The 20,543-nt window shown below is 41.9% G+C and overlaps 1 protein-coding gene across 1 annotated transcript in view; it reads right to left on the reverse strand.

The window, feature by feature from the left end:
- The window catches only part of LOC128718580 (uncharacterized), a 44,671-nt gene extending 28,627 nt beyond the window's left edge, over positions 1-16,044 (reverse strand). Inside the window, exons 1-10 of the mRNA XM_053812202.1 lie at positions 16,034-16,044; positions 15,124-15,442; positions 14,464-14,521; positions 12,836-12,969; positions 11,117-11,293; positions 6,842-7,984; positions 4,135-5,264; positions 3,744-4,042; positions 3,537-3,668; positions 3,400-3,453 (exon numbers count right to left, since the gene is read on the reverse strand). Coding sequence (XP_053668177.1) covers positions 3,400-3,453; positions 3,537-3,668; positions 3,744-4,042; positions 4,135-5,264; positions 6,842-7,984; positions 11,117-11,293; positions 12,836-12,969; positions 14,464-14,521; positions 15,124-15,442; positions 16,034-16,044 — 3,457 coding nt within the window. The remainder of the gene's footprint in view (positions 1-3,399; positions 3,454-3,536; positions 3,669-3,743; positions 4,043-4,134; positions 5,265-6,841; positions 7,985-11,116; positions 11,294-12,835; positions 12,970-14,463; positions 14,522-15,123; positions 15,443-16,033) is intronic.
- Between the last annotated feature and the right edge of the window lie 4,499 nt (positions 16,045-20,543).

Here is a 20,543-nt window from a genome sequence, read left to right on the forward strand (position 1 = left end):
GATAATTCTACGAACTTGGATGATGGCGCTGAGACTCAGGGCAAGATACCACACATTCATTCTGTATTTCACGAAACCGTTGCCGATCTCTACCACCTTCTACTTTGCGAAGGTCGGGGTCAAGATATTGTTTGATCAACGAACGACCTTGAGTAGGCAAGTATTACTATGCTTGCTTAATTGCAAAACCATCACAAAAAAAAACTTTTGCTTTGCACGTGAACGCACACATAACTATACCGCGCACCATTTTCATTTGGTGCTGTGCACGACATTTTATTCAATCAATATCTCACTATACACTCTAACCACAGTACACACTAATTTGTGGTAAAATTACTGATTAAAGGTAAAAAGGTGATCACAATTCGTTAAGTAGAAATGCACCTTAAATTTTGATGTCACTTACTATTACCACTAATCTCATATTAATCGGAAGATTGTGTTTATTTCAAATGAAAAACAAAACAAACGATCAACGAAAGAGTTTCATTCATCGCTAAAAAACGAACAAATCCGCACGAAAATATAACGCGACACAGCGAAGTAGCGCGATGTCCGTTCATCATCCGCGTTACCATTCGACTGTTTGAATGTGTCGACCGTGCGCTGTCCACACGCAAGATGTCGCGCATTCGTTGGCGCACATTTTGCACCGAACGCGCACATTTTTACAATGGAGACGCCCGCTGCCATCATCGTCGTGTTCTCGGCCGTGGGATTACGATAAAAGCGCGATGGATGAGATGAAGTGAGCAGTCCCAAGGGTGGAATTAGTTGGATTTGTTGTTGTTGTGCTCTGTCTTTCCACGCCTGTCAACAGGGTGAATTCTCACCGCTCAAGTTCTCGGCCTGTTGTTCTGCAGCGGGTCCACGTTTCGAGAGAATAGTGATCACGGGTGAGAAAATTGTGAATCGCGATGCTACCTCGCAACGTGAGCATGTGCGGGTTTTGCGTGAGTGTGTGCGGGAGAGTATGCTCTTTGACATCGCGCATACAAAACAACGGTTGGTTTCGCGATCGCGAGTCATCGAGAGTTGAATGAGATTGCGTGGAATCCCAGGAAATGTGCAACACACCACGCGGATTGGGCGATGTACATTAAAAAATACCCTTTATGTCCACATAGCGCACAAAAAGAAGAAGAATAAACCGTAATGTTCCATCTTACTGATACCATAATCAGAAGCAAAGCTCAAGGGCCACCTGATAAAGGTTCGTTGCATTGTGCAGATTTTAAATTAATAACGCAATTGAGTTTCTTTCTGCTAATTAATTGTTTCGAGCAAGACATCAATTGCTGAACAGTTTTCATTTAGCTGTACGGTGGTGAACAAAAGGGGGAAGAAAAAACAATTGAACCGACACGAAGCAAATCGTTTGCCGCGCATTGTAAATAGCCCACTAGCGATTAGTCTCGCGCCCGCTGTGTATACACATCTTTTCACTATCGTTCCACTAGCTGAGGATGTTGGAATGTCTCGTTAAAAGCTCTTTGGAAACAGCATCGATCAGCGGTGTGGAGGTAAAATAGACAGAGAAAAGGTGAGCTTCGTTACACGCACGTGCTGAACACTTTGTTCGGTTAGTCATCAAAGGGCTTTAGACATCAGGGGTTGGAGATGGCGCGTTCGTACCGATGACGATCATCCTTACTATCGAAAACCACTCTTATACGGCGTGACAAATTCGATTTCTGTTTGCTAACACCAAGAAAGTTGGTACATGTGTACGGTGAAACAAACGCAGATTGCACGAGCGCACAAGGGAAGGGGAAAAACAAGTTCCCCGCGATCGTGCCTTCTTCGGAAACATGAAAATGACGTAAACCCTTCTAAGGGGTTTTGTCCATAACACCGCCCTACCACCATTAAGGCGCATTAAAGAGCTTTGTTTGTGAGCAAGTAGCGTAGGTAATTAAACTGGTGGATGCTCTGCATGATCGCAGGCTTACGAACCGGTTACACGTACACTGCGGTGAAAATCTATTCCGTTATGCTGTTGGCGTCAACCCTGTGGAAATGGAAGTGGCTTTTCCCATAAAAAAACGGACACAACACCGGACACACATACACAACACGCCTGAAATAGAAACGGGCTAAAATGGGCACCATCTTTGGGCTTTGAGTCTGGGGCAAGTCAATTGAGATTATTATTATGTGTTACGTTTCATAGTGAGTGACCATTCCGATCAATATTCCCTGGTGTGTTCAAGTTAGATAGTTCATAGTTGTTGGATGGATTAATGAATGGAAAACGGCTTCAGCACCATTTCTCTTGAAGTAAGTAAATAGTTGTTTTTTTAGCTTTTCACAGCATATTTTAATTATAATTCGATAAAATTACAGAGTTTTCTGTCGAACTGAGGTGATGGTGTAAACATAAACGGCCTCATTAATTTCAGTCCGGGGGAATCGGTCCAGGGAAAAGCAATTTTAACCCAAGTAGAGTTCAAGTTTCTAATCCATCTAAGAATGTCCCAAAATGAGGAACAAGTGTTTTTTTTTTTAATTGGACCACATTTGAAAATTAACGATGGATAAATCTTTTCACACTTGTTTAGCACCATTTTCTCACAATTTAAATCAATATAGTGGTATTTAAAAGGCAAATCTTTAATTTTTTCGATGCTGCCATTTTCAGTTCCAGATGTCAGATCCCAGTTTTCATCATTTCCTAATTTCAGTTTTAATGAGATCTCAAAAAGAGATCTGAAATGGGATGATAAATCTCTACAAAACAACAGGAACAAAATAAAAATGGACACATAAACTAACATTGGCGCTCAAGGCACTCTTAAGTTATCAGATTGGTATCATTTAAAATAGGCTGAACACTTCAGTGTGACAAATAACAGCTTTTGAAAGAGGGATTCTTTAGAACGAAATTTCGTACATTGGAATGTAACGGATTAAATCGACACTTACTTACTGCGTGAAACTTACTGCGAGAAGGAAAATTGGACAAGAATTGTTTGAAACACAATGTGCTTAGTTCAGTAACGCTTTTAAACCAATAAGATCTATATAGGAATCGACAACGCGGCACCTCCAAAAGCAAAAAATTAGTCTACGGATTTTCTTATAATAGGGAGGTTTTCATTCAGAAGCTCGAAAAATATCAGTCATAAATTTTTAAAGAAAAATACCGTTAAATTTTTCTTTGACAACCCATTTGATAGCACTAATTTTACGACATAGACATAACAATTAAATAATAATCAGATACTTGTGACAGGTTAACATCAACGCATTGCAATCAACGTAATATAGCCATTTTTAAAATCGAAATCCGAGCTGTAGTGCACTTCTACTTTACTAGAACTTGACAAATTTTGATACACTGTTACATATGTAAACATGATGTTGTGGTAAGCATCCTACAATAATTGTACTCACCACTAATTGTCGTGTCGTCTCCAGTCGCATCATCATCATGACGGCGAGATTTATCTACAAATGCAATAAGAAAAACGGTAAATCATTAAATATTCCATTTTCCACACAATCGAACGGTTTGTTTTGTCAGCCCATACCTTGATGATGATTCCGGCTTGAGATTTTCTCCATGAGTTTAGTGATTTTGCTGTCGTTCTTCTGTATCGCCGGTCCAGGACAGCACTCGGTCAGATCTTTTGCACAAGCCCGGTGAATGTTCAACTCGCAGTCTAAAACGATTAACGAAAAAAATCACAATTAAGCGTACACACACACACGTCTCTTCGATCCTTCTGGATACGTACTAGTGCAATGGTAGCCTTGTGGGCTAACACCCCAGAGAATGTTTTGACAGTGATTGCAACGGGTCACTTCGTAGTACGGTTGTAGGTGAAGGTTGTGGCCGAGGATCGTTTGCTTCCGGTTTTTGGTCATGAGCCGACTTTTGAAGCTTTTCTCGCGGCTGACGAAGTGGTGTACCTTGTCGATCGGTCCGCCGGGATTGCAGCGGGTAACGAAAAACCGCATCAGTACGGTCGACAGAGCCGAACATAAGGCCGACTTCTTTGGATCCTCCTTTGGAGATTCACGTTCGAGGTCATCACTATACGTGTAAAATCCGAGAAAGAAACCGATTTAGAAAAAAAAACCGATAAAGTACAATGATATTTGTGGACGATTTTCAAGCATACTTACAGATACTGTTGCAGCTTAGGCAGCAGTGTTTCGTCAATGATTCGCTGCTCCTTCACCTTGTCACCTTTGGCCATTTGCAACAGCTGATCGTTCGGTCCGAACATCGTACCGAGCCCAGCGGTGCGCTTCGTCTGAAATTGCTGCAGCTGTTGGTTGATGGTTTCCTTTGCTTTCAGCCGGCTGCGCCAGAACACCATACGCAGTATTTCCGCCTTATCATTCTCCTTCTGCAGCACGTCGTCGATGTCGCGTGCCAGCGCTTCGTCCACGTTCGCGCACAGTAGCGGCGCTCCCGGTACCAGGAATGTCGAATGAATCTCGTACGCCCACTTGCGCATATCCTTGACGCTGCCTTCCTTGTACAGCATCGTAATCAGATAGAACAGCAACGCTGCTGGGTCAGAATTGGTGAGCACAAAGTTCAGAAACACCGCCAGATAAACGGACTTTTCCGCCTCGAGCAGTTGCGCCAGCGAACGGAACGGACTGTTTTCTTCGATAAAACTCTCCTGGTCCGAGATGTCATCGTCCTCCATCGAGATGATCGGCTTTTGGGCGACGTTTGCCTGCGCTGCAACGATACTTCCCGGCACTGTGCCGCCGGTACCCGCATTCGTCCCACCGACCGGTGACTGTGCATGGTGGTGCGTATGATAGGAGGACGTCATATGACTTCCACCATTATTGTTGTTAATGTTGTTGAAATTGTTGTTACCACTCGCATTGTTGGTGCCATTGTTTCCTGCTGTGCTGTGGTGGTTGTTATTAATGCTACTGAGAGGATTTGCAATTGCCAGATCACCGGCAGTGGTATGCTCATGGTGATGCAGATGACCACCATGCTGATGATGCGGGTGCTGATGGTGATGATGCCCACCGACGCCCCCCGGACTACCACTGCCGGTCATCGATGTGCTCAGGTACGGTGGAGGTGGTGTGCCCGGTGGCGTTATCTCCGATCGCTTGTCCCATGAGTCGGACGATGTTTTGTGATGCCGATAGCCGTGATGATGGTGATCACCCACCATACCGAAATCCTTCGAACCGATATTTTCCGGTGACGACACGATCCGTCGATGCTTCTTGTTGATCGATTGGTTCACGCCTGCTGCGGCCGCTTGATTCATCGCCTGACGGAACACGATGAAAGAAAATATCAGTATTAGCTAGAAGGTACTATTGCATTCTGTTGTCGGCATAGCGGGACCTATTAATTCCCTTACAAGAAAGCATTCGAAAACAGCGGGGATTCGAAAGCATTCGAAAGGGATAACGGAGTTTCACACTAAATTATTCCGAAGTTTTGTCCACGGTAACCCATAGCTGCTTTATACAAAAAGCGGAGACCATGTAAGGTCATCCCATTACGAAAAAAAAATACAACACTCAAAACAAAATAAAAATAAAAAAGCTTAATCTACTGGAAACAAGGGAAATTGTCTTCCGTTAGTTATATTCTACTGTTATTTAACAAAACATGCAACTATTCTTAATGAAAGTAAGTGAAACGTGCAGCGTTAGTTCGTATACAAGACGGTAAAACATCAATCATAATAACAGCATGCATTCTATTACTTACACACAAATAGTTACTTCACTATTAGCTCTAAAAATAACTAATACCAATATGAAACATATTTCCATTATATAAAGTTTATCCAACGCAGAAACTAAAATGATACAATTAAATAATAATTCTTATCTAATAGACCAAAATCCTAAAGATCCTGATGTCCGGCAGTATCAACGCGTAAATCATCCAAGCTTCATGGAGATTCAAACAATACACACGCACACACTACGCGATCGAGAATCACGTCATCAATACACACGCACACATTACGCGAATAAAACCTATAGACAAAACCATACCAAAAAAAAACTAACTTAAAATAAACGAAACCATAAAAAACCACACATGTACAATATATTTTTATTGCAAAAGGAAATCAGGAAGAAAGTACAAAAGAACAAAACCAAAAAAAAAACGAAGCGGAAAACTATATACAATAGGGAAAATCGAACACACAGGATCCCTTGAACAGGGTGTGTTTAAAGTACAACACCAGGAGGATGCAGGGATTTTCAGGGTGTTTTCATTATGACAGAATGATAAGAACAAAAAAGGACAGGTCGGAAAGATAGCCAGGACAGACAAATAGACAGCACAGCTTCACGAAAACTCGTAGGAACGTTTTGTAGTAGTGTTAAAGCAGATATACTTATTCTCCCCCGTAAGCCGCAAGTGTATGAAAAGCGATGGAATAGTTTCTAAATGGTCATATCGGTACCGCCTACTAGGAGATTAAGGTGTACTCAAACGCAAGAAGAGAGAATGTACACATTCGTTTGGTTTGATATAAATTATTTGATTTCGTATTAAAGCTTTTCCCTACTCGACAAAAGGTGCTAACGTGTGTACACAGATAGGAGGTACAAACTGAGACACAACATGTAAATGTGTGGTAGGCGGAGGTGCTTAGTGCCAGCGTATAGACAAAGGGACCGAGAGCAAAATGAGGGATCATGTTTAGTGAGGATCGTTTGATCACTGTACATAGGTTTGTTTTAGTATCTAGCGAGTCGTCATCCTTTGGCGAGCACAATGTTCCTTAACCCCATATATACGATTCCTTCACACCGCATACTCTGCGTTACTTATTGCATTTCTTCTGCTCTTCGCTTGTTCTCTGTTTCTACTACTTACGGTGGTTTGCTGATGCTGCTGCATCTGGTGCACTATGTTCGGTCGGTAGGAAAGCGGAAAGGCGGCGGTCATATTGTCCCGCACCGGCGTACAGGTCGTTATGAGCGGATAGTTCATCAGCGTATTGATACTGTTCGGTGGTGGACGCATCTCGATGGTGCCCCGTCCACCAACACTGCTGCCGCCGTTGTTATTTCCATTGGGTGTGCCGGTGCCCGCAGTGCTATTGGCGCAGTTGCTACCCGCGTTGTTGTCACTGTTCATAATGAGATTCTGGTTCACCACCTCCAGCATGCCGGGTTGCCGTGGCGGTAAGGGTGGTGGCTCTGCCTGCAACTCTGTCGTGCTGGTTGCAGTGGCCATAATACCCGAGGACAATTTTCCATCCCCTACTGCTGGTGGCTCCATCGTTATGTTGTTACTAGTGTTATTGTTTTTATTGTTGCTATTGTGAGTGCCACCACCACCGCTTCCACTGCCATTCTTCTTCTTGCCCCGGGACGATTTGCCACCGCCCCCGCTAGCTTTTGAGCTGGCCGAACCGGACGAACCCGCCGAATGGAGGCTGGCGGTATCCTGCGTTACGAGCTGATGGTCCAGATCCGACACGAGGATATTGTGGCGCGATCCAACCTGCATCATGTCTACCATATCTTCGGACTTTTTTGGAATGTTGTTGCGCTGTGGCAGCGGTGGCGGTATGTCCGATGAGTTTTGCTGCTGTTTACTACCTCCGCCAAAATGCCCACTCCGATTCATGTGATGCCCATGATGATTACCGTGCAGATGGTGATGGTGATGGTGATCGGCTGCGCTGCTGGCGCTGTACTTCTTCGTCTTGGTAGGCGTTCCGCCAGAACTGCCGGATGTCGTTAATCCACCGCCACCGAACGGACCGCCACCATCGGTCGGGCTAAGGCACTCGGGTGAACCGAACAAGGTCGCCGCCGTCGGGGAGGTTATCTCTTTGGAGTCGGACGATTTCTTCTTCGTGCCCAGGCTCAGCGAGGATAGCGAGCGCGGGAAGCGCGACAAAAAGGCGGGCGTGGTAGAGGTGGTGGTCCCACTATTTGGGAGTTGCGGCTGCGGAAACAAGGGCGGTGAGCTGAGCGACGAGGGGCTGAACGCCGGATACGAGCCGGGCTGTGGTTGAGAGGAACAGGAAGGCGTTGCATCACACACCGAAAGAACAGGGAATATGGCGCGCATTGTAGAGAAGTGATGCACCCGATCCAGAGCACCGGCACGCGCACATTTTTGTGAATGAATTAGCGAATGAGTGGGAAAGCGAGCAAGAAATAAGGATCACGAAGGATTGTGGATAGAAAAAGGTGATGTTGGACGATGTGTTTTTTGTTTGTTGTAATTCATTCATTCAGTTCAGTATAGCGACCCAAAAAAAGAAGGAAATTAAATATTTTGTATTAGAATTCCGCAAAAACCAAATGAGGCAAACAGGATGGTGGTAGTAATAGGCAAAACAGTGCGCGCAAGTTTATTGCAAGAGAAAAGTGTAGATACAAAATCTGTCGTGCCAGTAACCGATGATAAAAGAAGACACCATGGATAGCATTTTGTTAAGGAAGAAGAACTTTCAATTACCATTCCTTTTTCGTTACATGAAATAGTAATTAAAACATTGTATATATTGTCGTATGGTATAAGCACTGATTAATAAAATGAGATACTAAATAAATAAAGTATCGAAAGGTTTTCAATGCGATTAGATTTTACATCGAATCTAACACACATATTCGTAGCTCTTAAAAAGTTGGATAAGATAGCTATAAATGAAAATGACAAAAGATGACATTTGAGTCCCACACGTTAATTGAACATGTCATCGGTTTCCAGTAAGGTTATTTGAAGTAAAAAGTGGAAAATAATTTTTACTGTAGATGCTTTTGATAAGCCAAATATATCCAGCAATCGGCTTAACACTTAAAACGATTAGTTCGATCAGAATATGTACTATCAATTGTACAAAAAATACAACATTGGTTCCAACAACAAATCTAATCACTGAATATCTAATCAACCTGAGAGAGATTAAATTTAAGAAAAATATGCTATTGTAAAACGTCTAAATTACTATTGCTTGAAATAAATGCACAAATTTTTTTTAACAAAAATAAAAAAAAAACAAACATTCCGAAAAAACCATAAAAACAGAAGCGTAATCGACTTCATTCGTAACTCTTTTTCTACAATGTAAACCAAACAAGTAAATATTCTACTAACATACGTAAATATATATAAAACCCGTTCCGAAACGAGGAGCAAAACAAACACCTACGAGCATTCGTTCGCACACATTCGGGGAAGAAGTACAAAACTGCAAACACGGTAAACATTCGGCCGCACAATAATATGATAAAATGCACATAATAACTGATACAAATTTGCAGCGAAGAGAGGCGATAAACATAGGGGCGAGCATACAAAAATAAAAGATCAAAAGCAAGGCAAACATAAATGTGTAGTTCCCCTGTGTGGGGTGTTGGGCGCTTATCGATCCTGATACTTAGAGAATATAAGAGACAGAAAAAAACAACATGGTTGACCTTTCAAGGAACGCATTTAAAAACGTACAGGGTAGGGCATCCGCAAGAAATTGTCGCATTTTGCACGATTCAGTTTATGCGGAGTGATATTTTTTTCACTCAACTTAAAAAACCGATTGCTTTCAGGGCACGAGACGGTTGTTGTGCGTATGATGTATTGTAAACTGTCATCATGCATTTTGATGAACCGTGGTGTTAATTGAGATGAGAGCATTAAAGCTGCAACAGAGTTTGCATGTGTATGAGCAAAGTTGTTTTCTTGTTGCAAACCAAACGTGCTGCGCCACGTGTTGGTGGGCTAAATGTACAATGGTTCCGATTTGAACTAAACACACAAGACAGTACACCAATTGTGCAGGATGAAATGTTAACTTTTCGAAAATTGCCAAAAGCCTTTCCATGTGGTAATGTCATCCATAAATGGTGGGAGTTAATTTGCGGTGATTGATTAATGCAGTGGTATTTTGCTCGTAATTTACGTAATGCTCGAAATTAATGTATTTAAATGCACCATAGAAGACATATTAAACATCGAGACAACACATAAACTAACACATACACCACATGAACAGCAACGCATTTGCATAATCATTTTCCCATCAAATCGCATCTCGATAAATGACGAACAAGTGATGATATCTTGATAACTTTGTATAGAATCATTTTCCGAAACGACGCAACAAACAAAATCATCTCGAACGGCCCGCATCTTTTAACACTAAGCGGGTGCTTAACAAGCTTAACAAACTGGTGTAAAACACCTTTTTGTTAAGAAAAAAGAAACACACAGGGAAATAGAAAGAAATCACCTTCACCACAAATGCAAACTGCACTCCGTGGAAAAAACCCATCTAATGGTGCAAAATTGTGTTATAAAGGAGGGGAGCCTTACAAACATTATGTAGAACCATTTCCGCATTGAAAAACTTTACCGTAATACCAAACACATCTCCTTCAACCGCAAATGAATAGTGCTGATATTCAAGAAAAAAAGACGTGATTGTGCGATCAAAACGAAAAACGCTCCACCACACCCCCATGTAAATCCTCCCCTAGTGATGATCCCAGAGTGTTTTGTTGTAGATGATAGGAAGAAATTACAGGGTTTTTGAGATGACAAACCAATGCAAGCTCCTATCACAACAAGCGTAGCACAGGACATTTCAACGGCCTTATAAGACATAACAACCCCAGCGGGCATAGTTTAATGCAAGCATATGATATCACAATGGCAGCGAAGTTTACCACAAAACCAGGTATCAGCCAAGTACGATTCGACCAGTACAAACGCGCTGTGGGAACATCATTTTGACAATGATGTTTGATTTGGTCCGAAGAAATATTTACTGCATTTATCAAAGAAAATATGCTTCATGTCATGAAAAATACAGCAAATGTTACTTGCAATCATCGTCTGGCTGTGAAAATTCAACTTAGGACACACGTTTATACTCCTCGGATTGTACTTCACTTCTACCTACTGGTAGTGATAAGTGGTACTGGTGGTACTAGCTTACAATAACTGCGCTGCCATTGTGATATCATCGTTGGTCGTTGAAATGTCATGTGCTCCGCTTGTGATAGATAGACGTTTGCGTTGTTCTGTCATCTTAAAAACCCTGCATTAAACCATAAACAGAAAGAAAATAATGTGGACGATCGAACAGCTCCTCTTACAATGGATAAAAGTTGATACTAGAAAAACGGTTACCTCGCCCAGCATTTGTTGCAGTTCCTTTTCCAGCTTCTGGATCGTCGCATTGGCCCGTTCAACTTCAACGCGCGGTTTGTTGCTTGCAATAAGGTTATCACGGTTTTTCTTCACCTGATCAAGCATTAACTGCAACGTATTCATCTTGTGCACTTCCATCTCCCGTTGCTTTGCACACTAAAAAGGAAATGAAAGGAAAACTTATGTTATTTCGATGCGTTAGGTGAATCTGATACAGATTCTTCAATCTAAAAGAATCTTTCACCCGATGAATGACTAGTATGAAAATCCATAATCTTCAAAGATGCATGAGCCTTATGACATTCGTGAATTATTTGAGTGACGGCTCATGATTCATAACATAATAAATAATTCTGCATTGTAGAATGGAACGTTAAATTTACTGAACGATTCTTTTCAAAAGATTAACTATCAAATATTGTATATTATGCTTTGAAACTCTGTACGCCATCCTTTCGTGTTTCCTTTTCATTATGTAAACTAGGACATAAGTTGTTTTTAATAAACGCTTTAAAAAAATGTATTGTGATTGTTAAATTTATTGTTTGTTATTTTGAATACAATAAAATAAATAAAATACATGAATTTACAAAAGATTGGAAGATGTTTTTTTGGAGAATTTGAGAAGGGTGTCTGCATTTCCTACTTGAAACGGTTTTATGTGTGGAAATACTAGCTTATCAACATATAAGCTGGTATTTCCATTACATATTCCGATATCGCTTCCTTCTGCTAAAAGGATCAATCCGTTGATCCGTTGACCCGTTAATCCTTCTGTCTAGTCATTTGGCCCCTTTTATTTTAACCTTACATTTCAGATATGAAAAAATATGGAAACTTTACTATGTCCAACATGTGCACCGAAATTCCATAGCTGGGAAAATTGGGAGGAAAATCCCGAAATAACGCAATTCAATATCTGCGATCGCACACTCGCACCCCAGAGCGTTTAGACCATCGCCACGAATAGTATGGAAGAGGGTGCTGTGGTTGTGATGGATCCGTTTTGGAAGCGACCAGAAATAATGTGATGAAGAAATTAGCATTTCCAACCAAATGCAAGCCACATATATATCTCCCTCCCACCAACATGCGGAGTGTTTAACGTGAGCAGGACACGGGGCTGGTAACACATGCTGGCAAAAACCTTTTCCTACCGTGCTAGTAGCAGCCAGCAACCGGTGGAGAAGGAGCACGGGGTGGTAAGCAGACAAAAAAGCATACCGGTGGTGGGTGTGGAAGAAGATTGGGAATATTTTTAGACCGATCGAAAGGAAAACGTTACCACCATGTCGAGCGGCCCGTCCCACAAAAGATGCTCTCCTCCCGATGATCTTGACATTTTTCGATCGATGATGGAGTAAATTCGTGGAAAAATAAACGATCCCAGCCGGTGCGAGCGTGTGGAATAAATGACCGGGAATTGCGGGAATCAGTTGTGGTTCGCATAAAATAAACGGAAGCAAAGAGCAAAAAAAAGGACACACCCTAGACAAAATATGGGCAGCAAGACTTGAATCAAATTAATTACTTGTGAAATGTTGCAAACTTCATTCTTGTGTCTTTGCATTTAATTAAGTTTAACCCATTCAACCTCGCGCTGCTGGTAACGCAATTCGTTCGCTCTCGATCTCTGTCTCTCTCTCTCTCTTTCTGCAGCTCAATGGAAACGCCAGCGACTGCAACAGTGTTACTTACATCAACGGGCTGTGGAGCGGTGATGCTGTTCCGTTGCGCAACCGGCGTCATCGGCGCGATGGAGTTGGTCGATGGCGATGGTCGCTGCATTCTGTTGCTGCCACGCTGTACGGTTAGCTCAACGACGTCCGATGCTGCAAGAAAGAACCAAAAGAACAAGTTTTTACTATGCGGTACACCACACAACTGATCAATGAAAATGGGTGCGTACGGGAATGGAAAGGATGGGAGAGTTTGAACTATCGAAAGCAAAACCGTTACACGCTCCCAGCAACTCCTATAACGGATGGGGCAGGGTATATATTATGTGTGAAGGCAGTGACAATTTTCTTTTTATTGAAATACATAACTTGATAAAGTGTTTATCGACTGCAAAAAGAGTACAAATTGAAACTCCACCCCGAGCAGTGGAACGGCAACTGGTTTACCCGCTGGTGGAACCAGGGGAACAAACGAAACGAGAGGGCTTTGCACAAACCAGATCCACACTCACCCACTGTACGATGGGTGGTGAGTGAAATGTGCAGTTAGTACCGAAGGCAGAGCAGTTGGCTAGAGAGATGTAGTAAAGTTGCCCCGACCGATTGTTTACATGTTCCCCCCCTCTCTCTCCCCACCCCACATCTCCACATTCGATCCACTATTCCAGGGGGAAGAAATGTGGGGAAGATGTTCGACTTTTGCCGCTCGTTACAAGCGTGAAGAAAACAACAAGGGAACGGAAATCGGAACTGAGGTTGAATGTGTGAAAAACATTCAATTTGAGCGAACAGTGATTTAAGTTTTATCGGAAGTGGGAAAATTAATTAAACGCAATGGTGAAAAAAAAACATTGCGATAGTTGAAGATGGATGAATTAGCTATAGAAAATGAATAACTACGTGCAGTACAGGGATGTGGTGTTCAATTGGAACAGTTGACTTCTAGACTCTTTTTAAGTTTTGAGCTATAAAATGTGGAGTTGTAGTTGTAGAATTTTTCCACCGTTCTCGATTTTTTTCTGGTTTTAATCAAACCTTTCTCAACTTATGTTTTTCTTCTTTATACAAACTGAAGTTGAGTTTGAACAATACACCGAAATTGAAAGGACTCCACATGTATCTCAACACATCTTCCAGTTAAACTTGAAAAGAATCCAAAAATCTTCCAACTGTGTCATTTGATCCAAAAAAACCCCTGCATTAAGACTAACCAGATTACATTTCTAAGTAAAAGTAAAAGGTATTCCGACATTAAATTACTAAATGTGTTCGCAATATACTTATCATCTAGTGAAACTATAGATGTTCTGATTCTTATATTTAAAAAAAACTATTTTGATTTCATGATAACTAATAAATAATGTTCCAGGCAGGCAACTATTCTTGAAGCAACTAATGAGCTAACAACTACTACTTCTAAGCGTACGATAATGTATAAAGCCGTGTGTGAGTGTACTCGTGGGAAGGAAAGTGAAGCCGCGGAAAAGGAAAGGAACGAAAGGGTTTATTAGGGAATGATAATAGCAGTGCATTCTGCAGTTCTGCAACAATGACGCGCGAACTGCACCAGTGCGCCGTTAGTGTGCTTAGGTTTTTGTTTATTATTTCGCCATTTTCTTGTACCTGCACCGGTACCACTAGTATTACCTTTGATGAGTTCCACGACGTTTGTGTGGGTTAACGCTCGCACGGATGTTCCATTGACCTAGGGAAGGGTGATGTTGATTCAGGTATGATGATGATTGGCACCGACGGGGTTTTGCATTGAATTCAAATTCGATGATGAGCGAGACCCGGGAAAGGAATGCAAGAAAAAAATATTATAAAATAAAATAAATAAACAGAAAGTTATTTTCACAAACAAAAACATATTTTATCCAAAACAATTTTTTTTTCTTTTTTTTTGAGAATGTTTGAGTCTAATTTTAAAACGAAAATGAAAACTAGAAAAGTTAACGAGGATGTACAGGGGTTTTGAGATGAAATTATAAAGTTGATTTCCTTTCTAAATTCTTTTCAAGTTGAAGTGGATCATGTAGCGGTAGATGAGAAATCTTTTACCCTTTCTCGAAATTTTGGAAATGAAACCAATACTTTGCAAAGCGTTATCTACTCACAAGGGCGCGTCGGTTGATAAAGCTTTATATAGAATCAATTTGGTTTTGGTTTACCAATCTACTCCAACACATTCCAGTTCAACTTGAGAATATTCCAGCAATAACTCCAACCTACTCAATTCGACTAAAAACTCCTGTAACATCTGATCGCAACAGCTAACATCATCGTTCGACAACGCATTGGCTTTACCTTCAGTATCATATCATCCGGCATTAGCCCTGCCCGCCGTGCCGCACCGCCCGGTTTAACGCTCTCAACGAACACTGGCTTATCGCCGGATACTTTCATGCCGTACCCGGTCGCGTCCTTGTTGACCGTCAGGACGAGCGTCTGCATGGCCATCGACCCATTGGCGGCGGATTCCCGCGTCGGTGTCAGTGTCTGTGGCCTGGGTTGCTGTGTCTGCTGCTGTGCGTTGTGCTGTTGCTGCTGCTGCTGCTGTCGGGGGGATCCGGCACTGCCATTCTGGTTGGTAGGGATGCGGCTGCTTTGATTGTGTACGGGAGACCTATTTACCCGAGTCGGGAGGGGGCAGCACGGGATGGATTTAGAGGCAACAACGGGATGATTGGGAAGGACAATGTATCGACAAATTGGGATGGGGGGAATGAATGGAAGAAAGAAATATAAAATAAAAAGGATATCCAAAATTGAAGCCCATTTAACCGCCAAACAAACAAACAACACAAGCATCAGTTAGAGAAGGGTGAGGTTTGGCAAAGAAAGAAGGAAGTTAATGAAAGCAGGTGAATAAGGAGGTGTGAACAGGAACGTACGTGGTGTTTAGTAAATTAGTGAATCGCGGTGTTTGGTGAAAATTTAAGCCTAAAATCTATTAACAAAATTTAGAACACATGGCGTGCGACGGGGGTTTTCCGTTTATTAAACAGGTATTTTTGAGTATTAGAGTATCTTCTCTCTTCATCTTCTACATATATACAACCTCTTCACAAGAGTATTGAGGAGTCCTGGCATTTTCCGGGAATTTAACTGACAGACTTGCACACAAATTCGACCGTAGCTGGATAACTCAGAACCTGCCTATCAGGTAACGGGTCCCGGTGGGATTTTGGACACCGCCTGACGCGTGAAGACCTACACTGCTGTCATTATACCACGGGCCGATTCAGACGAGTTGCCGTTTAACAGCGATAAAAAACGTATCTATGTAAACGTAAATGACTACAAAATTTATCTTCTAACAGCAAAATTATCTAAGATGCACTATATTGTAGCTAAAATATGTAAGACTATTACAAAATAAAAATTTATTTATTAACATATCAATAATCAGTCAGAGAAATCAGTAAAACATTGTTCAAAATCTAAATAAACTGCCAATAAAAAAAAAAACAAAAAAACAAACAAACCAAACCCAACAAAATAGACAAAGGTAGTCGCTTGAATGTATAAAGGCGAGAGAAAACGCATCGCACATGGCATTAAATGCACAATTAATAATGCGAACCGCGCGCGGTACAACGCGCTTCAGAACAACATACACGAGAACGGCGTGTTCGCCTTGCATTACGACGGTTTTGCCCTTGCACTTGCACTTGCACTTGTACTGTTCGGCTAATAACTGGCACACACACACACCCCGTACAGACACGCACGCACGCTGGATTCTTCGCCATTCTCTCGCCTCACAACACATCATCCTGCGCCATCCCACGGCCCCTTCGGGTCGGTAATCATTCGGGCGGCGGCCGCAGCTCGTTCACCGAACGCCTTTGCACGCCCTTTTTTTGTACAACATTGTCCTCTCATCGGTCCCCTTTGCCCGCATCTCCGCGCCATTGCCCATTAAATATGAAGGCGACCTATTAAAAACGACGAACATCTGACGCGCGAAGGCCGTGGGATGGGAAAAATTTTGTACGTGTAGAGCGAATCATTTCTACCCGTCGTAAAGGTGAAGTGATTTGCATCGTAAAAAGTGCACACTGGGACACATTATTGTTCGCGCTCGTTGTGTTTGTCGCGGCGTGTGTGTGTGTTGTTGATTTCAAATAGGTGTGCAGTAAAAGGACAAGGGGAAAGTTCACGCATCGATACCGATCAATAGGTAACCTAATACACAAATATTCTAGAAGGTTTGCTATATCTTAAGTATCTTCTTGTTTTTGTTTCTCCATTATGCAAATATGTTCTATTTTTTCTTCTGCTCGCCGCCCCCCCGAATGAACGCTGACGATGTCATACAATCGGCTAATCGATCGGACATTTAAAGGTCTAAAAATACGTCCACGGTCCACAACCGTCTTGGTGCTGTGTTGTGGGTCTTCTTCACTGGCAAAGTGTAACCTCCCTGGCCAGCCGATTCCTTAATGGATGTTTGTATAATCGATAGACGACTACAAAAACTTTCGCTCTAGCCATTGCTTCGGCCGGTGTTGTGCTGCTGCTCCATCTGTTACGGACTTATACACACACACACACACCCAAAGGCAAACGTATCCTCCTCCACTTGGTTCGGTGCAAAGCCAGCAGATCTGTGGGTGTTTTAAATTATTTGTGCGATTTTAATTTTCGATAACTGCAATCTTGTTAATTGACTGTCATTTGCCGGTTCTCTGTTGCAACTAGCGTTCTGTATGTGATTAAAAACATACGAGCAACAGCGAAGTTGTCTCTGCTTCATGGAGCAACGTAACGAGATAAGGAGCTGTTGGCAAATAACGGCTAAATTGTCAGTCGACCGTAGATGTAGAGCGAAAGTGTGACAAAATTCCAAACCAGAAGCGCACACAAGAGAAATAGAAAATAAAGCATCGAATCCATCCTGTCGCTGTCTGCGCTTCGCCCTCAAATACGATTTTCCGGATATTTTGACACTAGCACAGGGTTTTAGAGATGGAATGATAAAGTTGGAACCATTTCTGGATAGTTTTTAAATTAGTAAAATCGGATCTAGGATATCTAGGATCGGTAACATTTAGTGTTGGGAGAATCTGATTCATATACCTGACTCTGAATAAGTGTTGGTTAATTATTGAACTGAATGAACGAATCTGGATCTCTCATTCAAAGATTCGTGAATCCTCAAAGACCATCCAAGATTTATGACCTCCATGGAGTCCATCCATACCTGTATGACCCTGCTATATGTTAAGGAATCATAATTTTCATGAGGATTCCTTAAATTCTTTCTCACAATAAGTAGCTGTGTGAAACTAGAAAGCCTGAAAAAAACCCAAATTTCTGCGTGCATGCTTACGTGACGAATTTAGACATTTTTATATACAATGAGCTTCATTTTTCACATCATCCAGAAAGTGGGAAAGATTCCAGATACATCTCTCCCCTCACTCTTCACCTCTACTTGAAAAAAGTCCAAAAATGATCCCAACTTTCTCACATACGCTTGGAAACCCCTGCAAGAGATTGATCCCATCGCAAGCGACAGGCGCGACAGGAGGATACGCCATTTGCTGACATTCAAATTTGCCATAAATCACATTTTTGCTTGCTAATTTCACAACTTATGGCAATAAAAAAAAAAAAAGGAAAAAGGTGCACTAAAGTTAAAGTTAAAATATACAAAACGCACTTTTGCGGGTGGCACGGCACGGACCAATTTTCCTATTTTCACAAAACAAAAACACACACACCACACGCGCCACCATCACACATCGTTTTCTTCATTTGTCAACGTGTTGTATTCCATTTCTTATTGCTGGCTGCTGCTGCTGCTGCCGACCATAAAATCTGTCAGTAACAATTTACACGACCTCTTCTCCACATCCGACCGCCGTGTATATGCGGGGAAGGAGAACTACGTTGGCATCCTTCCAGCTCCACACACCGGTACGTGATTGATCTTCTTCCCGCCCCAAACACAAAAAAAAACACATCAAACTAATGAACGTACGAATGGACGGCCGAGATGCCGACATGCTTTAGCGTTTGAAGTTAACGGGGATGGGTTTCGTAAGCCGATCGCAATGGAAAGGAGTGACCAATCTGGTAGTGATTGCATTAAATGTGATGTGCTCAAACGAAATCGTCAATTAATTGAGACTTTGCAATAATTTTTGTTGTGCTTATGTGAAGTATACTTTCATGCCATTCCTTACAAAAACTACACCATAAGCAACACAAAACAACAATTAGCTTGTTTAAAAAATGATTAAATGATTTAAAAATCTCTCCTCTTTTTATTACGTTGAAAATTTGTACAAATAGCTATAATAGCCAAAACATCGTTTCTAAATCGGTTTGCCTATAGCAGGTTGAGATTGTTCCTCTTTTCCTTGGGCTTGGGGTGGGGTAGGGGGGGACATCAAGCTTACTCATCCCGCTTTTCGTGCGTCTTTCTTCATTTCTGGGTGCCGCCTTACCAATTACGCTGGTAAACACAGCAGCAACTTGATTTAATTGACTTGATGATTGACGAAAGAGATTAATTCACACAAATCAAACCCACGTGTGTGCGTACGGTCCCCGGCAGCCGTAAGAAGTTACACGTGTTAGAGCCACGCATCTGTATTGGAAATGTTTCTGTATTTACGGTTGCTGCTTTCCCCTTTCATATCGTCCGAAACGGTTGAAACAGAATCATTCTAAATCGCACAAAAAAAAAAACGCACACATACACACACTCTGCCCATCATTCGACATAGTTTCTTGCAGAATGGTACTGCAGAGCAACCCACATAGTTAGTAATTTCATGCACATGGCACTTGCCACAATAATAATCGCTACCCCAAACGGCATTGGAAGATGTGTAGGAAAGCGGAAAAAGCGTCATAACTGCAACAACGCACAGCTGCACACATCGTCTTCGGTTTGAGGTTAGAATGCATTTCTCTTCTTCTTTCCCCCCTTGTTCGAATTGACTTGCTGCAATTCATCAAGTGCAGTTGCGGCTGCATTCTTGTTCCGGCCGCTAACTCCGTATCGTATATGGTTACACTCGAGTGTACCGAGACCATCCGCGTACCGGACCACTTTTAACGGCTCACACACCAGCTTCAAAATCATCGTGTTTGTTTATGCTAGGCGAGCACGGGGCAAACGATAATTACTGCCGCCCGCGCTTGAGCTGCTGGTGTGTGATTGATTACAAACACATTTTTCACCAGCAGCAACTGTCCACCGCACCAAAGTTCGTGCTGTACGAAACATTACGCGGGCCAAAAAGGTTGGGAAAAAAAACAGACGCATACTTGAGCTATGCGTTCCGTACCGGATGTACCGTACTGGAGTAGTGCCGATGATATTAAGATGACACTGTAAAAAATTGTCGTATGTTATGTGTAGAACTATTGTTCAAACAATAAATGTTTAAACATTACTGTGTCTTTATTCAAATTAAAAATGCCAATAAATCTATTTTGCCAAGCAAATATATACTATTCCTAGTTTGTCTGATGTTTCAAACGCCTAAAAGTATGCAATCGTTAACGTTTTTAATTTATGGGAACGATCCAAAGCATTCACCAGGAGAATGATGATATATTCTCATAAAGCATCATTCAATTAATGTTTTTTCAATGTCGTTGAATGCGTTTTGACCAAACCGGGGTTTTGTCCTACACCATAAACGCCTGCAGTTATGCAATTTTCCTTTTAAAATGATATAGAGCCCTCGTGATGAGAAGTG

Source organism: Anopheles marshallii, chromosome 2 (assembly GCF_943734725.1).
Source record: "Anopheles marshallii chromosome 2, idAnoMarsDA_429_01, whole genome shotgun sequence".
In the NCBI taxonomy this organism is placed as follows: domain Eukaryota; kingdom Metazoa; phylum Arthropoda; class Insecta; order Diptera; family Culicidae; genus Anopheles; species Anopheles marshallii.